This window comes from Gopherus flavomarginatus, chromosome 8, assembly GCF_025201925.1.
Source record: "Gopherus flavomarginatus isolate rGopFla2 chromosome 8, rGopFla2.mat.asm, whole genome shotgun sequence".
Taxonomy (NCBI): domain Eukaryota; kingdom Metazoa; phylum Chordata; order Testudines; family Testudinidae; genus Gopherus; species Gopherus flavomarginatus.
The window spans coordinates 56,976,963-56,996,971 of record NC_066624.1 but is presented as its reverse complement, the minus strand read 5'-3'; the positions used below and the strand labels follow the sequence as shown (position 1 = coordinate 56,996,971).

Here is a 20,009-nt window from a genome sequence, read left to right as displayed (position 1 = left end):
ATATATAGACTTATAGAGAGAGACCTTCTAAAGAACATTAAAATGTATTACCGGCAAGTGAAACCTTAAATTAAAGTTTATAAATGAAGACTTGGCACAGCACTTGTGAAAGGTTGCTGACCCCCGTTCTGAACAGTCAATAACTCTGGTCCAGTGAATATATTTTCTCCTCTCCTATCTACCATTTGCATTACTCTTGGCTAAATATAGTATGATTTGCCACTTATCTCGCTCCTTAGATTGGAGTCCTTTAAGTGGCTCCATACCCCTCCCGCAGGAATGTCCACAAATAAATCAAGAGAGCAGTGACACTGGAACCAAGATCTGTAGCTTTCCCACCCTCAGCAGGGAGCTTGATTCTAGGGTCACAGGTAGCAGGGTAAAGTGGAGTGACAGTACAACAGTGTAGGACTGATTAGAGTGCTAGCACAATCAGGTGCTGCTTCCTCAGAGTGCCCAGAGCTGTCTGGGGAGTAGACACCCTGCCTACAGCCTTACCTTTGGGACTCTTCTGGGTGCTCATTGATATCTACTCATTTCTCAGTACACATGGGCAGCTTTTCCCTCCTTCATCCCTGGGCTGTAACAGTGAAACCTCAGAATTTCATAGATCCAGAGATTTTAAGGCCATTATAATCATCTAGTCTGACCTCCTGCACGACACAGGCCAAAGAACTTTACCTAGAACTTGGGTTTGGGCTCGATCATATCCTTTAGAAAGACCTCCAGTCTCTAAAGATGCCAGGTGGTGCAGAATATGCCCAACCCTTTGATGATTGATTCCCAAGATAATGAACCCAATTCAATGAATTGTCAAGAACAACAGATGATTTCAATGAGGCAGAAAACTGTTTATTAAGCCTCAGCCCATGGGAAAATCAATACTATTTAAAAGTTTATACAAAGAAAAAGTGTGAGCTTTTTTTAAAGAAACAATTATAAAATGAAAATATGATTCAGTCTGTAGTCATAAGAGGAGATGCTGTACCAAGGAAGAAAGATTCTTTCTTTTGGAGAATTTTAGTAAATCAGTAGTGTTTTCTGTTCGCTATTTAATTACTTTTGAATGTTAACGAATCACTTAAGTGTTCACTGGGGATTTTTGATCTTTACAGAACCCCAACTCATGCAGGCTGTGGAGGTGAAATGGTCACGAAGTGCCAGGTTTCTCCTCTCTCACTATGGTGTAAATCAGGAGTCACCCCACTGAAGTCACTGCAGTTACATGTAAGTGAAAAGACAATCAGGCTCAGTCCTGGCATTGGCTCACAATCACCCATCCATTACCTTATTTGTAATCTTTGACTTGTGGCACGCCAGCCATTGACTTTCCCCTTTTGGGGGCCTTGTTGAGATGATACACAATCCAGTCACTAAAAGGTGGGAGGAGCTCCTTCTTGAGCCCAACAATGAATTTCCAAGCACGAGCCAGAGATGACCTGAGCCCCTCCCTCCCCTTCCTCCCTGGAATTCCCCGCCTCTGCCTGCTGACCACCACAGGTCCACCCCAAGCCAGAGCATTGCTCAGCTTTAATATCCCACAGCTCCTCTCCTGAGCTCCTCACAACACTTTCCCTCGACTCATACAGTCCACATGTACCTCCCTGTGCAGTCCATGTCAGTCTCTGCACTGGTCAGGAGAGGGCAAGGGTGACATATGCAGGGCCATCAGTCTCCAGCAGCCTAGCGTGAGGCTGCTGGCCTTTTACTGTTGCCAATCATTTCCTTAGCTGGCGTTGCTGGTTGCACTTGTATTTGTCCTTCGATACGCCCTGTACCCTCAAAGCCATGCCAAGGTATCAGGGTCTGTGTGTGTTTGTCCAGAGGGCAGCCCATTGGCAAGTTCAGCTCCACCTGGATCTTTTCATAGTGTTTAAAGTCATGCTATGCAGATAAAGAATCATAGAGATTGTCCTGCCAGAGATGGAATAGCTAATCCTCACCTGTTCGCACAGCAAAGGAGGGTGGGCTGGGGTGGAGGGGATAGGTGGAGAGCTGTCTTGTTTAAGGGATGGCAGCTGGCTTGAAAAGAAGAGGCATCCCACATCTTAACTGCTGAAAAGGCAGAAAGGAAGAATCTCGGAGTAGACTGTCAAAGGCACAATGAGAGCTGGGTGCCGAATTCCCATTTGTGTCTTGGAAAATCTTCCTGCTGGTTCTGAAATCTCTCCCTCAGGACAGGCAACCTGCTTCATGAAAAATTTTCTGAGCCCTTCTAGGCATATTCCTTGCAGTATCTGAAAGATGGGGAGGAGGAGGAACCAACATCCCAGGAGCAATCCAACCCCCAAACTCCCGCTCACACAAGGCCAAGGGAAGGCAGTTCCAATATGGCCAAAAGAGCTCACTCCTCAAAGTTGAAGATCTCAGCTTCTTTCTCCTTCCAGAAGGCGAAGCTGCGGTCAATGTACCTGCAGATCTCATCATTGTTGAAGCTGCCTAGCTCAGAACAGTTTCCTGGATCATGTCCAGTCTGCTCAAGAGCAGCGCTCCGAACCCTAACTCTGGACACTGGCTTTAGAATGCTTTCTGCTGATGCTCTGCTTGGTTCCAGCTCCCTGGCTGGGTCTTTGGTGTTATCAAAAAACCTGAACTTAATGTCCTCAAAACTGTCTTTCCAGCCTCGCTTGCCAGCACTGATTTCATCAGTCACTGCCTTGTGGAAGGCTCGCACAGTCTCCCAGGGGTATCTGCCCAAGTGGTCAAACACCTCAAAGCAGAGGAGGTGCCTCATTTTACGTTCCTCCTGAGGAAGGTCCAGCTCCAGGATGTGGAAGTAGCCAAGCATAAAGAGGTCAAGGGTCAGGCTGTTGTAATCGGTGGTCACCCCATTGACACGGGGCAGGAACTGCTCTGGGGAATAGATAGCCTGCTGGCAGTTCAGGTGCCGGATCTGTCGTGAGGGCACCTGAGAGATGATGTCCTTCCAGTTGCCAATCAGTTTCTTGATGGTGCTCCTTTGCTGAATTAAATTGCCCAGTTTGCTCATTTCCACCACCGGCTTCTCCTCAGGAATCTGTTCCTTTCTGACCTCTGCAGCAGCCTTCACCTCTCTTATTTTCCTGACTCTCTGGGACTCAAGCGTTTTCCTGGCTGTGATTTTCAAGGAAGGCATGTAAGCAGATTTCTTCCAGTGGCTTAGAAAGAGCATCACTATTCGTTCTTTCCTGAGGCTAGTGGGCTCTAACACTGGAACAAGAGACCTGCTCACATCTGAGGAAGCCTCTTTGCAGCTGATCCCAGAGTCACTGGCATTCTCCATATCTCCACATGCATGTTCTTCACAGACTAGTTTTCTCTGGCTCTTACTGGTGCTCCACTGCTTTTGAGAAATAAGATCTTCACCTGACCAGCATCCTCCTGAGTGTTCCCAAGGCGTAGCCTCCACCCCTCGGAGCTCCAAGGCCATTCTTTGTCCTGGGAGAACATGTTTCTCAAAATTACCTCTCAGCTTCCTGACAGAGACGCCACACTCCAGGATCTCCCTCTCTGCACTGCCCCCAGTAGGGCACTTCCCCTCACCAGGCCTGGATGGTTCTTTAGGCAATGGCATCTCTGCCTCCTTCCTCAGGCTGTTTACATTAGTGAGCAGCACGGACATGCTTTTCACCATGCCAGAGATGCGGCTGCACCAGATAGGGAGTGTCTGGCCATCCTGGTGCAGGAGTTGGCTGTTGACGGTGATATGGACAATGGGGGCAGGAAGGATGGTCTGCAGCTCCTCCACCAGGCGCCCCAGCTCTCTTTCACACTCCTGACATCTCTTCCTCAGCTGCAGATTCTCAATCTGCTTCTCCAAGTAAAGTAGGTCGTCCTCGGTCAGCAGCTCCCCGAAGGGGCCCAGGATACCATTGTGGGCCTGTGAATACCTCCAGTCCCCCATCTCCACCGAACTGCCTCCACTGCTCTGCATGCAGGAGACAGAAAGTGAGAGACTGCAGGTCATTAATGTAATCTTCTAGAGCCAGGGCTTCAGGTGACCCCCCCCCCATACACACACACATGGTGTGACACAAGCGCACTGACACCCCAGCAATATGATGAATGTGCACAGGATTTGGCTCCCACAGCTTCTGCAACTGGTGATTAGAGAGGTTGTGACTGCTAAAGAACAGAGAAGGCTCCCTAACACACAGGTCCACACAGGCTTCCTAATACACAGGTCCTGGGCTCCCCGTTGCTTTAAGAAGGTCTCTGTGTCTATTGTTCTAAGGGGCACGTTGGCTTGAAAGTCATTTGCATTGTCTGAGTGCACAGTCCTTGCTCTGGCACCATGTAGCTTTCATTGGGTCTGCACTGGAGCTGGACAACATGGTTTTGATTGATTATTTCAATGGAAAAAAAAACTAGCATTTTTGAGTCCTGAAACCTATTTGTCAAATTAGAGTCAAATTCAGTGAAAGATTTTGGTTGAACTTTTTTTTCGAAAGAGTTGAAAAGTTTGTTTATGACCGTTTTGTATCAAAATGTTTCATTTCGACTCTTCAATTTGAAATGGCCTTTTGAATTGACCAAAACAGGGTGAAACACTTCAAAAACGGTTGATTCAAAGCACAAACAAACAAAAATCACTTCAAGTTGACTCTAAACAGCTCAAGGCAACTAAAACAGCTCTTTTACTTGAATTTTCATTTTGAAAAAATTTGGGGAAAGAAAGATTTTGGTTTGAATCGAACTGGAATTTTCCTCAGAAGTGTTGGTTCGGGCCCCCTTCGAACTAAAAATTTGCAAGGCCTTTGTCTGCACTGAGCTTCAAGAATAGACAAAGGCTAGAACCCTGCCCTGCACTGGGACTGTGGGTTGGACCCTCATGTAGTTCTACTGAAGTGACTACACCAGTGTGTCATAAACAGATAGCTAAGGGTTAATGTCTCTTTCACCTGGAAAGGAGTAACCTGAAACACCTGACCAGAGGACCAACTAGGGAACAAGACTTTTTCAAATCTGGGTGGAGGGAAGTTTGTGTGTGAGTTCTTTGTTCTTGGTCTTGTGCCTGTCTCTCTCTCGGCTAGAGAGGATTTCTGTCTTTTGCTTTCTAATCTTTTGTTTTCAAGTTGTAAGTACAAATATAGTAAGGCAGTAAGGTTTATATTGTTTTATTTTGTATTTACATGTGTGTAGTTGCTGGAATGTTTTGAATTGTATTCTTTTTGAATAAGGCTGTTTATTTATATTTGTTTTAAGCAATTGACCCTGTATTTGTCACCTTAATACAGAGAGACCATTTTTATGTATTTTTTCTTTTTTTTTATATAAAGCTTTTTTTAAGACCTGTTGGAGTTTTTCTTTAGACACATGCATCTGAATAAGTGGGTATTCACCCACGAAAGCTCATGCTCCAAAACGTCTGTTAGTCTATAAGGTGCCACAGGATTCTTTGCTGCTTTTTCTTTAGTGGGGAACTCCAGGGAAATGAGTCTGTGCTCACCAGGGAATTGGTGGGAGGAAGAAGTCAGGGGGAAATCTGTGTGTGTTAGATTTACTAGCCTGACTTTGCATACCCTCTGGGTGAAGAGGGAAGTACTTCTGTTTCCAGGACTGGAAATAGAGAGGGTGGAATCCCTCTGTTTAGATTCACGGAGCTTGCTTCTGTGTATCTCTCCAGGAACCCAGGGAGGGAACACCTGGAAGGGAGAGGGGAAGGGAAATGGTTTATTCCCCTTTGTTGTGAGACTCAAGGGATTTGGGTCTTGGGGTCCCCAGGGAAGGTTTTTGGGGGGGACCAGAGTGCCCCAAAACACTCTAATTTTTTGGGTGGTGGCAGCTTTACCAGGTCCAAGCTGGTAACTAAGCTTGGAGGTTTTCATGCTAACCCCCATATTTTGGACGCTAAGGTCCAAATCTGGGAATAGGTTATGACATGGTGGCAGAGGTGGGATAGATAGATAGAAGCCAGTAGGAATATTATATTTTTCTTTTCTCTGCTAGGAGCTTTTTAGCAGAGAGGGTTTGGTTTTAAAAGGAACCAGTGAGAATTTTTTTTCTCTGCTCTCTCTGGCAGTTGTGGCTTGCATATTAAGCAAGGAACCATTAAGGAGCTATTAAGGGTCTTTTGTGACAATAGCACTCCCATTGAGAGTCATTACCAGCACAATACACATGCAAATAAAGTGGTTTTTCTGGTTTACTTTACATTTAAAAGATTAGCTAGAGGAAGAAAGGGAAAAAGGCACTGTTGCTAGGCAGACCCCAGGAGGCAACAGAGCCTGCAGTTCAGACAATAAACACCAGAGGGCACCCCAACACAAGAAAACAGGAACCATGCCTTCCAATACAAAAATGGCGGCCGAAGAACAAATCAGAGAAGCTGAACACAGGCGACAACTGGAAAAAAGACAAAAAGAGGTGGAGCTGAAAGAAAAGGAAGAAAGCATCAAACTGGCAGCCTACAAAAGAGAACAAGCAGCCAAAGAGGCAGCCCACAAAAGAAAACTAGAAGAAGAAGAGGTGGCCCACCGAAGGAAACAAGAAGAAGAAGAGGCGGCTCACCGCCGAGACATGGAAAAACAACAAAAAGAGATGGAACTCCAGAGGGAAACCCACCAACAGGCCATGGAATTAGAAAAAGCTAAGCAACAGGCTCCAGCCAATCCTAACAACCCTTCACCAATTATGGTTCCACATCCCAGGAAATTTCCCACCTACAAGGCAGGTGATGACACTGAGGCCTTCTTGGAAAATTTTGAAAGAGCCTGTCTTGGGTACAGCATCCCTGAAAACCAGTACATGGTAGAACACCTGGAAGGGAGAGGGGAAGGGAAATGGTTTATTCTCCTTTGTTGAGAGACTCAAGGGATTTGGGTCTTGGGGTCCCCAGGGAAGGTTTTTGGGGGGGACCAGAGTGCCCCAAAACACTCTAATTTTTTGGGTGGTGGCAGCTTTACCAAGTCCAAGCTGGTAACTAAGCTTGGAGGTTTTCATGTCATAACCTATTCCCAGATTTGGACCTTAGCGTCCAAAATATGGGGGTTAGCATGAAAACCTCCAAGCTTAGTTACCAGCTTGGACCTGGTAAAGCTGCCACCACCCAAAAAATTAGAGTGTTTTGGGGCACTCTGGTCCCCCCCAAAAACCTTCCCTGGGGACCCCAAGACCCAAATCCCTTGAGTCTCACAACAAAGGGGAATAAACCATTTCCCTTCCCCTCTCCCTTCCAGGTGTTCCCTCCCTGGGTTCCTGGAGAGATACACAGAAGCAAGCTCCATGAATCTAAACAGAGGGATTCCACCCTCTCTATTTCCAGTCCTGGAAACAGAAGTACTTCCCTCTTCACCCAGAGGGTATGCAAAGTCAGGCTAGTAAATCTAACACACACAGATTTCCCCCTGACTTCTTCCTCCCACCAATTCCCTGGTGAGCACAGACTCATTTCCCTGGAGTTCCCCACTAAAGAAAAACTCCAACAGGTCTTAAAAAAAAGCTTTATATAAAAAGAAAGAAAAAATACATAAAAATGGTCTCTCTGTATTAAGGTGACAAATACAGGGTCAATTGCTTAAAAGAAATATGAATAAACAGCCTTATTCAAAAAGAATACAATTCAAAACATTCCAGCAACTACACACATGTAAATACAAAATAAAACAATATAAACCTTACTGCCTTACTATATTTGTACTTACAACTTGGAAACAGAAGATTAGAAAGCAAAAGACAGAAATCCTCTCTAGCCGAGAGAGAGACAGGCACAAGACCAAGAACAAAGGACTCACACACAAACTTCCCTCCACCCAGATTTGAAAAAGTCTTGTTCCTTGATTGGTCCTCTGGTCAGGTGTTTCATGTTACTCCTTTCCAGGTGAAATAGACATTAACCCTTAGCTATCTGTTTATGACACAGTGACAGAAAACCAGGAGTGCAATGATCTCATGACATTAGAATTCAGGACTGAGGTAAAGCATGACATAGCTGAGAGAAAGTTAGGGAGTGAGCTGGGAAGAAGCAAGAGGAACAAGCAAAGCAAGGAGAAGCCTATAAAGACTTTTAACCCAGCCTAAAACAGCCAGTTCTCCTTCGTTCAGTGCAGTACCATACCTTCCTGCCCTTGTCCTCTTCTGCTTCCAGCCGAGCCTGCAGCTTCCTCACCATCACCTGCCGCTTCCACTCGGGAATCGAGTGGCCTTGTTCATCATGGGTGGGCACCAGGGCATCGAGGTCTGATGGGTACGGCTCATCCAGTGTTGGGGAGATGCAGCTGCTCTGCACAGGATCTGCTGGTGCAGTCTTCTCGCCCTGAGCAATGATAGGAGTCACAGCTCATGTTTTTCCAGTACAGCTGGTTTTTAAGAGGACTTCATGCAATGTACCAAAGGGAGGTGAGGTAGGAGCACATAGGGTCAGACCCTCCTGCCGATGCTGGCTGGGTTGCTCTGCTCAGACAGGCAAAGCAGCTTTGTGTAGGGGAGAGGTGCTGGGGTAGGTCAGGGGGTGGCCTGGGATGGAAGGGACTATGTCTGGAGCATATTTCAATTCTGGACCAGCAGAGCGGCCACCAGGAGCTGTTCCAGCCACTAGGAGCTGTTCCAGCCACCATAGCTTAGACTGGCCTCGAGGCTGCTCTAAGATACTCTGAGGGTCAAACTGACCTCTATATGCACTCCTGACTGACGGGTATATAAAGGGCGTTAAGACACCACCTTGCTCCCTCAGCACAGCTCAGCAAGATTTGGGGCTTACCTCAAGAACCAATTCCAAGAGTCTGTCTTGGAGAAATTTGCACTCTGAATTTCACACAATGAGTGTGTGTTTCCACACCCAACCCTTCCAACCACCCATCAGCACTGCAGGCTGGGAGCCCAGCGTATGGAGTGCCCACCTACTGCCAGGCTGAATTACTGCAAGCTGGAGTGTGTGCAGATAACTAAAGGGCAAGGCTGTGACATGCACTAGCACCATCCAGGGGCCCTAGCAGATGGAACATGCTCAAATTGTGATGGACAGGAGCCTCAGGGGCAAAGCATCCTCTCCAGCCATGTTTGGGTGTGTTCAGAGCAGAGCAGCACCTTCAGTAGCATAGCAGCCACTAACGTAATGCTTGAGCACAGATGTTCACAAGGGCCGGTGAGCATTAGGTGCCAAACTCCCAGCACCAGGTCTCGGCACCAGCTACATCCTGGTCAGCAAGTCAGCCCTCTGATGTGCTGTGACAACCAGGGTTTTGGGGGATGGAAATGGCCAGTAATGGTTTTGATCATTTTCTTAACACAAATTTTGAAAATAAAATATTGAATGAGGCACAAAAATATTTGTGAAACATGTTGACTCTTGAAAGAACAAACGTCTCACATGCCACAACTTCACCCATTCTCCTGATTTCTAGAAGCAATCCAAATGGCCTTGGAGGCGTGGGGGGAGAGGCAAGGAACCTGAGTAAATACTTTGCCAGCACCGTCCCCTGGGGTTTGTTCTGTTGGCTGCTGACACAGATTGCAGCAGTGGTAACTATAATGGGATGTTAGTGTGGCTTTGTGCTATTCCACAGCCAGTCTATGCAGCTGCTGGAAGATCTACTCTCTTTAGGCAGAATCCTCTGGAGGTATAGAGCCACCATAATGGCTTCTACGCCACTCCCCAGCCTCCAGCCAGCAGAGGGGCTGGGGCTGGGAGAAAGGGAGTATCCAACTCAGGAAAGATGGGTGGTGTTGCCACAGACAACAAATTGTTGCTGAATGGGGATTGTTGCCTTGAGAACTGATCAGAAACCTGGGAAGTTCTGCTGAAGAGGCGTCCCTGAAAAGCAAAGGAGAGGCCAAGTGGAAATAGACAGAAAGGAAGACAAAGTCCAAAGGGAGCTGCGGGGATGAGTGAGTGACATACGGAGTGTGCGAACAAGGCTGTGATCCTGGCCTTCTGCAGGGATTTGCTGAGCTTCGGCTCTGCTATGAGTGGTTTGCTGGGCTCGCTGGGTTTCAGCATGTTGAAGGACCTTGTGGCTGGAAGGGAGAGAAGAAATACAGGCTTATGTAAAATATCAGAGGGGTAGCTGTGTTAGTCTGGATCTGTAAAAGCAGCAAAGAGTTCTGTGGCACCTTATAGACTAACAGATGTATTGGAGCATGAGCTTTTGTGGGTGAATACCCACTTCGTCAGATGCATGTAGTGGAAATTTCCAGAGGAAGGTATAAATATGCAAGCAAGAAGCAGGCTAGAGATAACGAGGTTAGTTCAATCACGGAGGATGAGGCCCTCTTCTAGCAGCTGAGGGGTGAACACCAAGGGAGGAGAAACTGATCTTGTAGTTGGCAGCCATTCACAGTCTTTGTTTAATCCTGAGCTGATGGTGTCAAATTTGCAGATGAACTGAAGCTCAGCAGTTTCTCTTTGAAGTCTGGTCCTGAAGTTTTTTTGCTGCAGGATGGCCACCTTTAAATCTGCTATTGTGTGTCCAGGGAGATTGAAGTGTTCTCCTACAGATTTTTGTATATCGCCATTCCTAATATCTGATTTGTGTCCATTTATCCTTTTACGTAGGGACTGTCCAGTTTGGTTGATGTACATAGCAGAGGGGCATTGCTGGCACATGATGGCGTATATAACATTGGTAGACGTGCAGGTGAATGAACCGGTGATGGTGTGGCTGATCTGGTTAGGTCCTGTGATGGTGTCACTGGTGTAGATATGAGGGCAGAGTTGGCATCGAGGTTTGTTGCATGGATTGGTTCCTGAATTAGAGTTGCTATGGTGTGGTGTAGTTGCTGGTGAGAATATGCTTCAGATTGGCAGGTTGTCTGTGGGCGAGGACTGGCCTACCTCCCAAGGACTGTGAAAGTGAGGGAACATTGTCCAGAATGGGTTGTAGATCAAATTTCAGGACCAGACTTCAAAGAGAAACTGCTGAACTTCAGTTTATCCAACTAGCCAACTACAAAAGCAGTTTCTCCTCCCTTGGTGTTCACCCCTCAGCTGCTAGAATAGGGCCTCATCCTCCCTGATTGAACTAACCTCATTATCTCTAGCCTGATTCTTGCTAGCATATTTATACTGGTCTCTGGAAATTTCCACTACATGCATCCGATGAAGTGGGTATTCACCCACGAAAGCTCAGGCTTATGTAAAAGAGGTTCAGGGCAATGGGAATAGTAGCGGATGCAGTTTTCCATCGAATGGCGACCGTGCCCTTTACAGGCTGTATGCTTGGGGACAGATGGCAAGAGAGAACAATTTTAAGGGGATATTTTGCTTTAACACTACAGGGATTTGCATGATTAAGAATACAGACTGAGTAATGGTATTCATCAACAAGGGAAGTCAATACTGTATTAGCCCTCTAGCAAAACCCAGTCACCCTAGAGAACACATTTTAAATGATTACAACATTTACAGCCATTTCCAATTTCACAGTAAAATGTTTGAAAATATAATACAAACACTTTGGGGCAGTTTGCAGCTGCTGTAGATGATACAGTTCCATGGAAGTCAATTTTCAGTTTTACTGAAGTCAATGGCTTGAGGCCAGTTGACACCAACGGAGGATCTGACCCATACAGTGCATACATATTTGCTATTTTACAGTTCCTGTGAACACGGATAGTCACTACTATATACCACTGAAATACTATAGGATTGTTCCTGGCCATTAAGCAGCAGAACAGTCAGGAAGCTCTGATACTCACATCTGTTGCTGAGAGTTTCAGAAGAAATACCAGAGGCTGTACTCACTGGCTATGTTCTGGTGTGTGTGGATAATTCCTTCTTTCACCATGGCTAGTGTGTGGCTTACTCCCATCGGCAGAGGATTCACTGATGCCAGAGCCTAGAAAGACACAGAGAAGGAAGGGCTCTTTCACCTCTGAAAATGTGAAACACCTTTCAGTGTCTACATCTTTCAGTATAACATCGGGTCTTTCTACTGCTTTTCCTTTTGACTCCACCAGTTAGATCAGCTTCATGGCCACTTACTGGTAGAGCCAGTTAGCACAGCAGCACTGTGAGTGTCCCCACAGCTCTTGCCTTCCCAATGTCAGTTGGCATCAAGCATACATAGCCCTGCCAATGTTAGAGGTTATGCATACTCACACAGCACTGCAGATTCCAGTCAGGTGAGATTCCTCACTGCTCCTTACTGGGAGATTCAGGACTTGAGTGGACTACTCACAGAAAAACAACAAACAACCCACACTTCTTTGATGTTTTTGTCCCTTTTTCTGTTTCCAAATTATCCCTAAACAGACTTAGATTTTTACAAATGTGTTTCATTATCTGAAATTATGTGTTGAATTATGTGTTTCATCGTAAAGATTCCTTGTAAATTACCGGATGAGACTTCTGGTATTTGCCATTTGTAATTCGCTCACATGTCCTGAGTTACTTGCTATTGTTCCTGTGACCTGCTTGGATATTTGCCAATCCCTCAGTTACTTCTTTTCAGTTTCAGCTCAAGCAGTTGCGCCAATACATGTTGGCACAAGTATTTGTGAAACTCTCCTGTTCCACAAATGTTCTTGGGAAGAAAATTCCCTACAAAAATGTTCAGGAAAGACAAATATAAAAGGTTGTAAAAAGCAGCAGAAAGTCCTGTGGCACCTTTAAGACTAACAGATGTATTGGAGCATAAGCTTTTGTGGGTGAATACCCACTTCGTCAGACATCTGACAAAGTGGGTATTCATCCACGAAAGCTTATGCTCCAATACATCTGTTAGTCTTAAAGGTGCCACAGGACTCTGTTGCTTTTTACAGATCCAGACTAACACGGCTACCTCTCTGATAAAAGGTTGTGAATACTATGGAAGGAAATTCATGGGGCTAGATTCTGCTCTCATTTACACCGGAAGTTCAGGGAGCCATGCCAGTGTAAAACAGACATAAGCAAGAGGAAAATCAGGTCTAGTGTTGTCATTCAAATAAATGTTTGCAGAATTTTCCCAGCCCTAGTTAAGCAGTTTCTTTTAAGATACCTTTCCACTATTCATTTCTCCAGTTGTGTGCCAGAGCAACACCTATTTTATTTTGACACAATCAAAGTTGATCCCCTCCAGGAACCTTCCAAAGAAGCAAAGATGAGCTCTGTCTTACACCAACCCCCCAGCAGGCAGTAGGGTACCTTGCCATTCTCCTTCATGGCGATGGCCTCACTTGACATTCTGAGGCGTGCTTGTCCACTCTCCAGTCGGTAGTAGTCACCGGTGTGCTGGATCTTTATTACTGGGACCTTGGCCACTTGACCCTCCTGGCTGCTAGAAGTCCTCCACTGAGCAGACTATTGGGACATAGACAACTGTGAAAGAGGAAGCACAGGGAAGCACAACACCTGACAATCCATTTGCCCAGTGCAGGGGGGAATGAATAATTATCCCCCAGGGAGGAGTTTGGGAGTGATCCGTCCGTTAGCATGGCCCCTTCCACAATGGCCTCCCTAAAACCATAGGTTACTGCTGTGAGACAGATCTCAGTCTCCTCAGGGGAAGGAACCAGTGCACCTGTCACAATAATGCTACATGGAAATTGGTTCTAATCCTGCTCGTCCTCATTTGGAAGGACTGTTGTTAAAAAAAAAAAGCCACAGAGATGGAGTAGCAGAGGACCTCCTGCTCAGCAACACTGATCCCCTGCATAAAGAAAGGACCCTGCACCACACTATAACTCTGACTGATTTCAGCATGTAGCACAACAGGGCAAAAATGGCAGGTTTTCTGAGAAGAGTGGGAGGGATGTGGGGGGATGTTCCAAAGCTCTGATACCAAACGGAACATGGTAACAGACACAGAGACACACGTGCCGTTACCCATGTCCCTTCACATCATCAGGGCCAGCAGGTTTAGGCACTAGCCTGTCACTGACTACAGACCTGTCACTCACTACAGCCCAAATGAATATAGAGTCATTGCTCTAGTGGTCCCTTCAACTCATCCAGCCTGAGCTCCGTATGGCACAGGCCATCAGCACCACCCAGCACCTGCACGCTGGACCGGCCAACCAAAATGAGACCAAAGTCTCACAGCCCCTAGGAGACCAGACTATTACATGCCACAGGCAGAGAACAGGAGGGCCCAAGGTGTCCCAGTGCCAGAGGACCCCACAGTGCAGGGAAATGATTAAGTGAGATACACCCAGATAATCTGGCAAGTGACCTGCACCCATACACTGCTGAGGAAGATGAAAACCTCCAAGTTCGAGGCCAGTCTGAGCTGGGGGGAAATTCCTTCCTGACACCACACACGGCGATCAGTTAGACCCCGAGCATGTGATCAAGAACCAGGCAGCCAAGCAGCTGAGAGAGAGAATACTTGGTGTCTCCACAGAGTCCTGGCCCATTCCACCAAGTGTCTCATCTCCAGCTGTGGCTTTACTTAATGCTTCAGAGGAAGAAGATAAAAAACTCTCCCAGAATACATGAGGTGGGGAGGCGGGAAATCCCTTCCTGACTCCTGCAGGTGGCTGGCAGAAGTCCTGAAGCATGAGCTTTAGGAACATAAGGTATAAATTGGAAGTGACCCCCCCCAGGGCTGCCAAGCCCTGCCTTGCACCATAACAAACAATCCCATCATGCAATTGCACTCATACATTTGTCCAGGTCTCTCTCAAAACTAGTTAAGTTGTTTGTCCCCACAACTCCTACTAGGAGGCTGTTCCAGAACCTCACCTCTCTGCTGGTTAGAAGCCGCCTTCTAATTTCCAGCATGAATTTATTTGTGGCCAGTTTATACCACTTTGTTCTTGTGCCAACATTGCCCTTTAGCTTAAATGAGCTTCACTCTCCCTGGTATTTACTTTACAATGAATTTATAGAAAGCAGTCATATCCCCTCTCAGCCTCCTTTTTGTGAGACCAAACAAGACAAACTCTTCCAGTCTCCTCTCAGATGATAGATCCTCTGTTCCCTTGATCATCTAGTAGCTCTTCTCTGCATCTGTTCTACCATCACAAAAGATGGATTTAAACTGTGTGACCAGAACAGTTCACAGTATTCCAAATGAGGTATCCCCAATGCCGTATACTGTGGCATTACCACTTCCCTATCTTGACTGGAATGTCTTACCTGTTACCTCATTTGCCTTTTTTACAGCTGCATCACATTGGTGGCTCACAGTCATCCTGTGATGGACTCCCACACCCAGGTCTCTCTCCTCTGCGGTCACTCCCAACCGATGAACCCCCAGCTTGTCGCATAAATTCTTATTAGACCCTAAGTGCATGACCATGCACAGTAGAGCTTTGGAGGGCACCATAAATCACTACTTGAATCTCTCTGCTGTTCTAATGTACCTTTTCTGCCAGCTGTGCAGTGTTCTAGGCCACGGGCACCGACTTCAGCTCCTACTGGGACTCTCATTGAGGGAAATGGGAGGGGCAGAGGGTATGAAGGACACTGACTGGCTGGTACACAGAAGTACAAATTGCAGAAGCCTTGCGACCCTTTGCATAGCAGTTGCCAATGGGCTCCATCAGTGGCACGTTAAGGTCAAGGGATTACCTTGCACAGATTTTTTTGCACAGAATATTCATTTCTTTTACCCCAGGTTTTAAGTAGTGATGAAAGACCCCATCTAAGTGTTAGCTAGAAGAAGCACCTGGGGATGAGCCATCCTCCAAGAAAGGTAAGCCAACCTCAGGGAAAGAGCAGCAGGCATCTGAGTCATAGCAAAAAGTGGAAAGACTGTAAAACAAAGTCTCATCACACTGGCTGCTTAGCACAGAGTGAAACCAACCACAGTGCCTTACTAATGTACCTACTGGCCAATAGACTCTCTGGGCACTTGACACAATACAATAAAGTGTGTTTAATTCAGGAAGTAAATGTAGGGTTTTGAACAAATGTTTGGTCCTCATTTTCAGTCAATCGAATGCCTAGAAGTTTCAGTCTTCTGGCCAGCTCTCAGCATGAATTGTTAATTTGATCAAGTGAACATACAGTTCTGCTACACCAATGAAGCCCTTAGGAGAATACACCACCTGTATCAGGAGTGCTCCAAACCATGATCTATTATCTGCGAGTGTAGTAACCCCCTGAGGTAGGACATTATGGGTTTGACTCCCTCCAGAACTGCAGAGGTGGGGCTGCAATCTGCACCCTCCTGCAACAGCAGGGAAGTTCTCACAGAAGGGTAGAATTCACCCTCTGCCATTCTCTAGCCATTCCACTGGGAATTTATGCCTGGGACACCACAGGAGCACCCATACTGACACTGCCTGGAAGTTGCACTGGTTCACTACATCTCTGGGGTGACCTGCTTGGGCTGGTGCCAGCCCAGCTCAGGAAGCAACTAATGCATGGTACGTTCAGTACAGTGGGATTACATATCTGTCAGGTCCTGTTTGAACTCAAGAGAGTGTCCCAGGCAGCACTGGCCAGGCTAAATATACTTCCTGTCTAAATAAAATAGGCAAAAAGTGATCCATCCTCATAGCTAGGTCCTGAGCAATGCAGTTACAGAAATTTTAAAATACATGAATCATTATTTGACAAATGTGTTAGACTGGGCTTGTAACTCACTTGAGTTTTTGTAGCAGCAGAGGTCTCTCTGGTAAGAGTCCTGTAGTGTCAATCAAAATGATGCACTACTGTACTAGGTCAGTAAACTCATTAACTATATGATTGACAAGGAATGTTCATAATAACCCTTACAATGAACGAAACATGTCAGCATGCAGCCTGCTCTTTTCTAGGGCACTAGCCCTTACTTGGGAATCAGTATTTACATTGCTTTGTCATCAACTCTTTACAATCTATTGGAGAAGCATGATTATCCCAAAAGGACTGGGAGATCAATTCCTAACATAGTATGCTAAGTGCCCCCTCCCACTCCTCTATGCAGTTTACCTTTGCTGGGAGTTGTGTGCATGTATGTACACGCTGTACAGTGTTCTGGTTAGACTCCTTTTTAGGCTAGCATTTGGAGTGTTTGTAGAGTCCAGAGCTGTGAGCTGACAAGCAGAGCACAGAAAACTATGCTGAACAGAAGACTAATCTGGCACAAGAGAGCTCAACTTGATCAACTAGCTGCTGTCTTTCCTTCTTCCTTTTAATTTCTATTTCATCCTGTCAGCTTTGGAGCATTTTGTTCTTGTTGCAAAGGAATCAGTATAAGCAGCAAAGAATCCTGTGGCACCTTATAGACTAACAGACGTTTTGGAGCATGAGCTTTCGTGGGTGAATACCCACTTTGTCAGATGCATGTAGTGGAAATTTCCAGGGGCAGGTATATATATGCAAGCAAGCTAGAGATCATGAGGTTAGTTAAATCAGGGAATATGAGGCCCTGTTCCAGCAGTTGAGGTGTGAAAACCAAGGGAGGAGAAACTGGTTTCATAGTTGGCAAGCCATTCACAGTCTTTGTTTAATCCTGAGCTCAGTTCATCTCTAAATTTGACACCATCAGGATTAAACAAAGACTGTGAATGGCTTGGCAACTACAAAACCAGTTTCTCCTCCCTTGGTTTTCACACCTCAACTGCTAGAACAGGGCCTCATATTCCCTGATTGAACTAACCTCATTATCTCTAGCTTGCTTGCATATATATACCTGCCCCAGGAAATTTCCACTACATGCATCTGATGAAGTGGGTATTCACCCACGAAAACTCATGCTCTAAAACGTTTGTCAGTCTATAAGGTGCCACAGGATTCTTTGCTGCTTTTACAGATCCAGACTAACATGGCTACCCCTCTGATACTAGGAATCAGTATGAACTTTTTTGGTAACATTAGGTCTCAGCTCCAAGATTCAGAGAATTCAAGGCCAGAAGGGACTGTTACGATCATCTAGTCTGAGCCCTTATTGACCCAGTCCATCAAACGTCATCCTGTGATTCCTGTACCAAGCCCATTACTTTCTCATTCAGCTAAAGCACCTCTTCTAGAAAGACATCCAGCTGTTCTGGAGCTCAGCTCCCAGTAAGCCCAGAGCAGTTTAGCCACTCCTTCATGTTTGCAGCATGTCACTGAATTTAGAAAGTAGAGACGGAGGAGCAAATTCCTGTGAACTGCTGGATTATGAAGCTCTCTGCCAGTTTACTATCCTTTACTGATCAACTAGGAGAGATTTAGCAGGAGTGGGACTCTTTGGAGTACAGAAAAAGCTCTGAAGATACTAGTCCTGACAAGAACATGCTTCTATTCTCCACTGTATTTTCAGGTTGAGAACTGAAACCACATCCCCTGATATCAGTGATTCATGTCTCGATCCTGGAGCACAAAGAGCACATTCACACACAACCTGCTTAAGCTGAAGTATAGAGGCAAGCAGTCAAGGCTCCACCTCTGTCCATGGGTGGGCTGGCAAGATTTCCCTTCTCCCTGGGGCAAACTAATGGCAGGAATGCATCTCACTCAATCAATAGGGGGCACCATGGCAACAGAGATAAAGAGGAGCCTGGTTTAGTGAGGCCCCATGAGCCAAAACTACAGCCTAAAACTAAATCTGTATGAGAGGATACATACCAGTGCCACTCCTCCAGTCCTGTCCAGCGTTCATCTGAAGCACCCTCCACTGGGGAGGAGAGGGTAAAATTCTGCTGTGGATCCCGAGCTTTGGAAGCTCAGAATTGGGGTGGCCAAGGAATCATTGCTGGTCCCAGGTGGCTTCCTGACAGGACAACCTGAAGCTCCCAGCCCTTTAGCCTGGAGACAGTCAGAGACTGTATTGTGCAGCAAGAGGAGGTGGCAGGAGGGGAGGTCAGAGTGTCACAATTAGCATTGCATTAATATTTGAAGGCTAGGAGTCAAGTGGCAAGCAGCTTGGGATGGGAGGGGCCTGGATCTTTTACCTGAGGTCATTATGGGAAAGATCTGCTTGGCTGGCTCCCCACTGCTATTTCTGAAAGCTACTGACTCTATGAAGGGAGGCAGCGCTGCTCAGCCATGCTGGCTGCCGGCTCAGTAGATCCAAGACAGGGAGAGCAGCAATGCAAAGTCAGCCTAACAGGACGGATATTTGGAAAAGCGGGAGCAGCCAAGAGGGCTGGGCTCCAGGCACAGGCACCAACATTTGGGAGATGTTGGTTCTTTAACAAAAATCTAAAACAAAGAAAAATAGCAACCTAAGGGGCAGAACAGAGGAGCAAAGCATGGAGGGAATGCTGAGGTCAGAGGTGAGCTCTGGGCTCAATATACCTTTGGCTATCAGCAAGAAGTGAAGGACAGCTGGAGCCATGTGCCCTGTTTATACCCCAGAACCCGGCCCGGCTCCACGCAACAGCAAACCAAGCAGGTGCTTGGGGTGGCCAATGAAAAGGGGCGGCATGTCCAGGTCTTGGGCTGCAATTTGGTGGCAGGTCCCACAGTCCCTCTCAGAGGGAAGGACCTGTCACCAAATTGCCGCCGAAGAATGAAGCAACGCGGTAGAGCTGCCGCTGAAGTGCCACCAATCACGGCTTTATCGCTTGTTTTTTTCCCGCTTCCCTGCTAGGGGTGACAAAAAAGCTGGAGTCACCCCTGGCCAGAATCCTGTGTGAGGGCAAGGGCGAGTGATGGTAAGGCCGCTGCTTTCCAGAAGATGCTGAAATTGCATGCTTGGGTGCACTAATCCAAACAGTGGGGATCTGCAGGGGTACCTCTCAAAGGAAACAGGCTGGTAAGCTGTCCTGTTGCTGGTGCTGATTTCCCCGTTTGCTTTGCCCCAGCCACACACCAGCTGCAGTCTCAATTCTTCATCTGACCATCGCTGTTGACTTTGCCCTTGATCACTGTCCCAATGTCAGATTTCAACATGCACCCAAATCTTGCCATTTGCTTCAACAATATTGCACTGGCTTCCAATCTGACCACAAACTTTTCAGAGAGGAGCAAAGGGCACTGTGACACCAGATCATCTGTTTACTGCAAAATTCAGACCTGCTGTGTGTTGATCAAATGTGGAGAGGGAAGTCAGAGGGTGCTCTCCCTCCCACAGCACACAAGGGGCCAACATGGGGCAGGATACAGACCTAGCACTCAAGCAGCAGGCTCAGCTAACATACCTATTCTATTCTCATTTCCAGCTGGGCACTAAGCGAGGCGACTAACATCTCTCTCATGTTTGTGCTCTCATTCTCTCCCCAGGGGGAGAACTGGGCATGCAATGGAGTGTTTT

The 20,009-nt window shown here is 46.6% G+C and overlaps 2 protein-coding genes across 3 annotated transcripts in view; one reads left to right on the top strand and one right to left on the bottom strand.

Annotated features, from left to right (window-relative positions):
• Window positions 1-20,009, top strand: part of LOC127057002 (uncharacterized) — a 150,009-nt gene that overhangs the window by 54,522 nt on the left and 75,478 nt on the right. The gene's annotated exons all lie outside the window — the stretch shown is intronic.
• ESPNL (espin like) lies at window positions 129-18,402 on the bottom strand. Of its 2 annotated transcripts, XM_050965472.1 has the most exons (6): window positions 18,380-18,402; window positions 13,043-13,198; window positions 11,660-11,753; window positions 9,818-9,933; window positions 8,036-8,233; window positions 129-3,907 (listed from the first exon to the last, which is right to left on the bottom strand). In XM_050965472.1, the coding sequence occupies exons 2-6, from the start codon at window positions 13,079-13,081 to the stop codon at window positions 2,345-2,347; spliced, it is 2,010 nt and encodes a 669-aa protein (XP_050821429.1). In that variant the 5' UTR covers window positions 13,082-13,198; window positions 18,380-18,402; the 3' UTR covers window positions 129-2,344. The 2 variants fall into 2 exon arrangements, with proteins under 2 accessions (XP_050821429.1, XP_050821430.1); XM_050965473.1 differs by lacking the exons at window positions 13,043-13,198; window positions 18,380-18,402 and having other exon boundaries at window positions 11,614-11,874.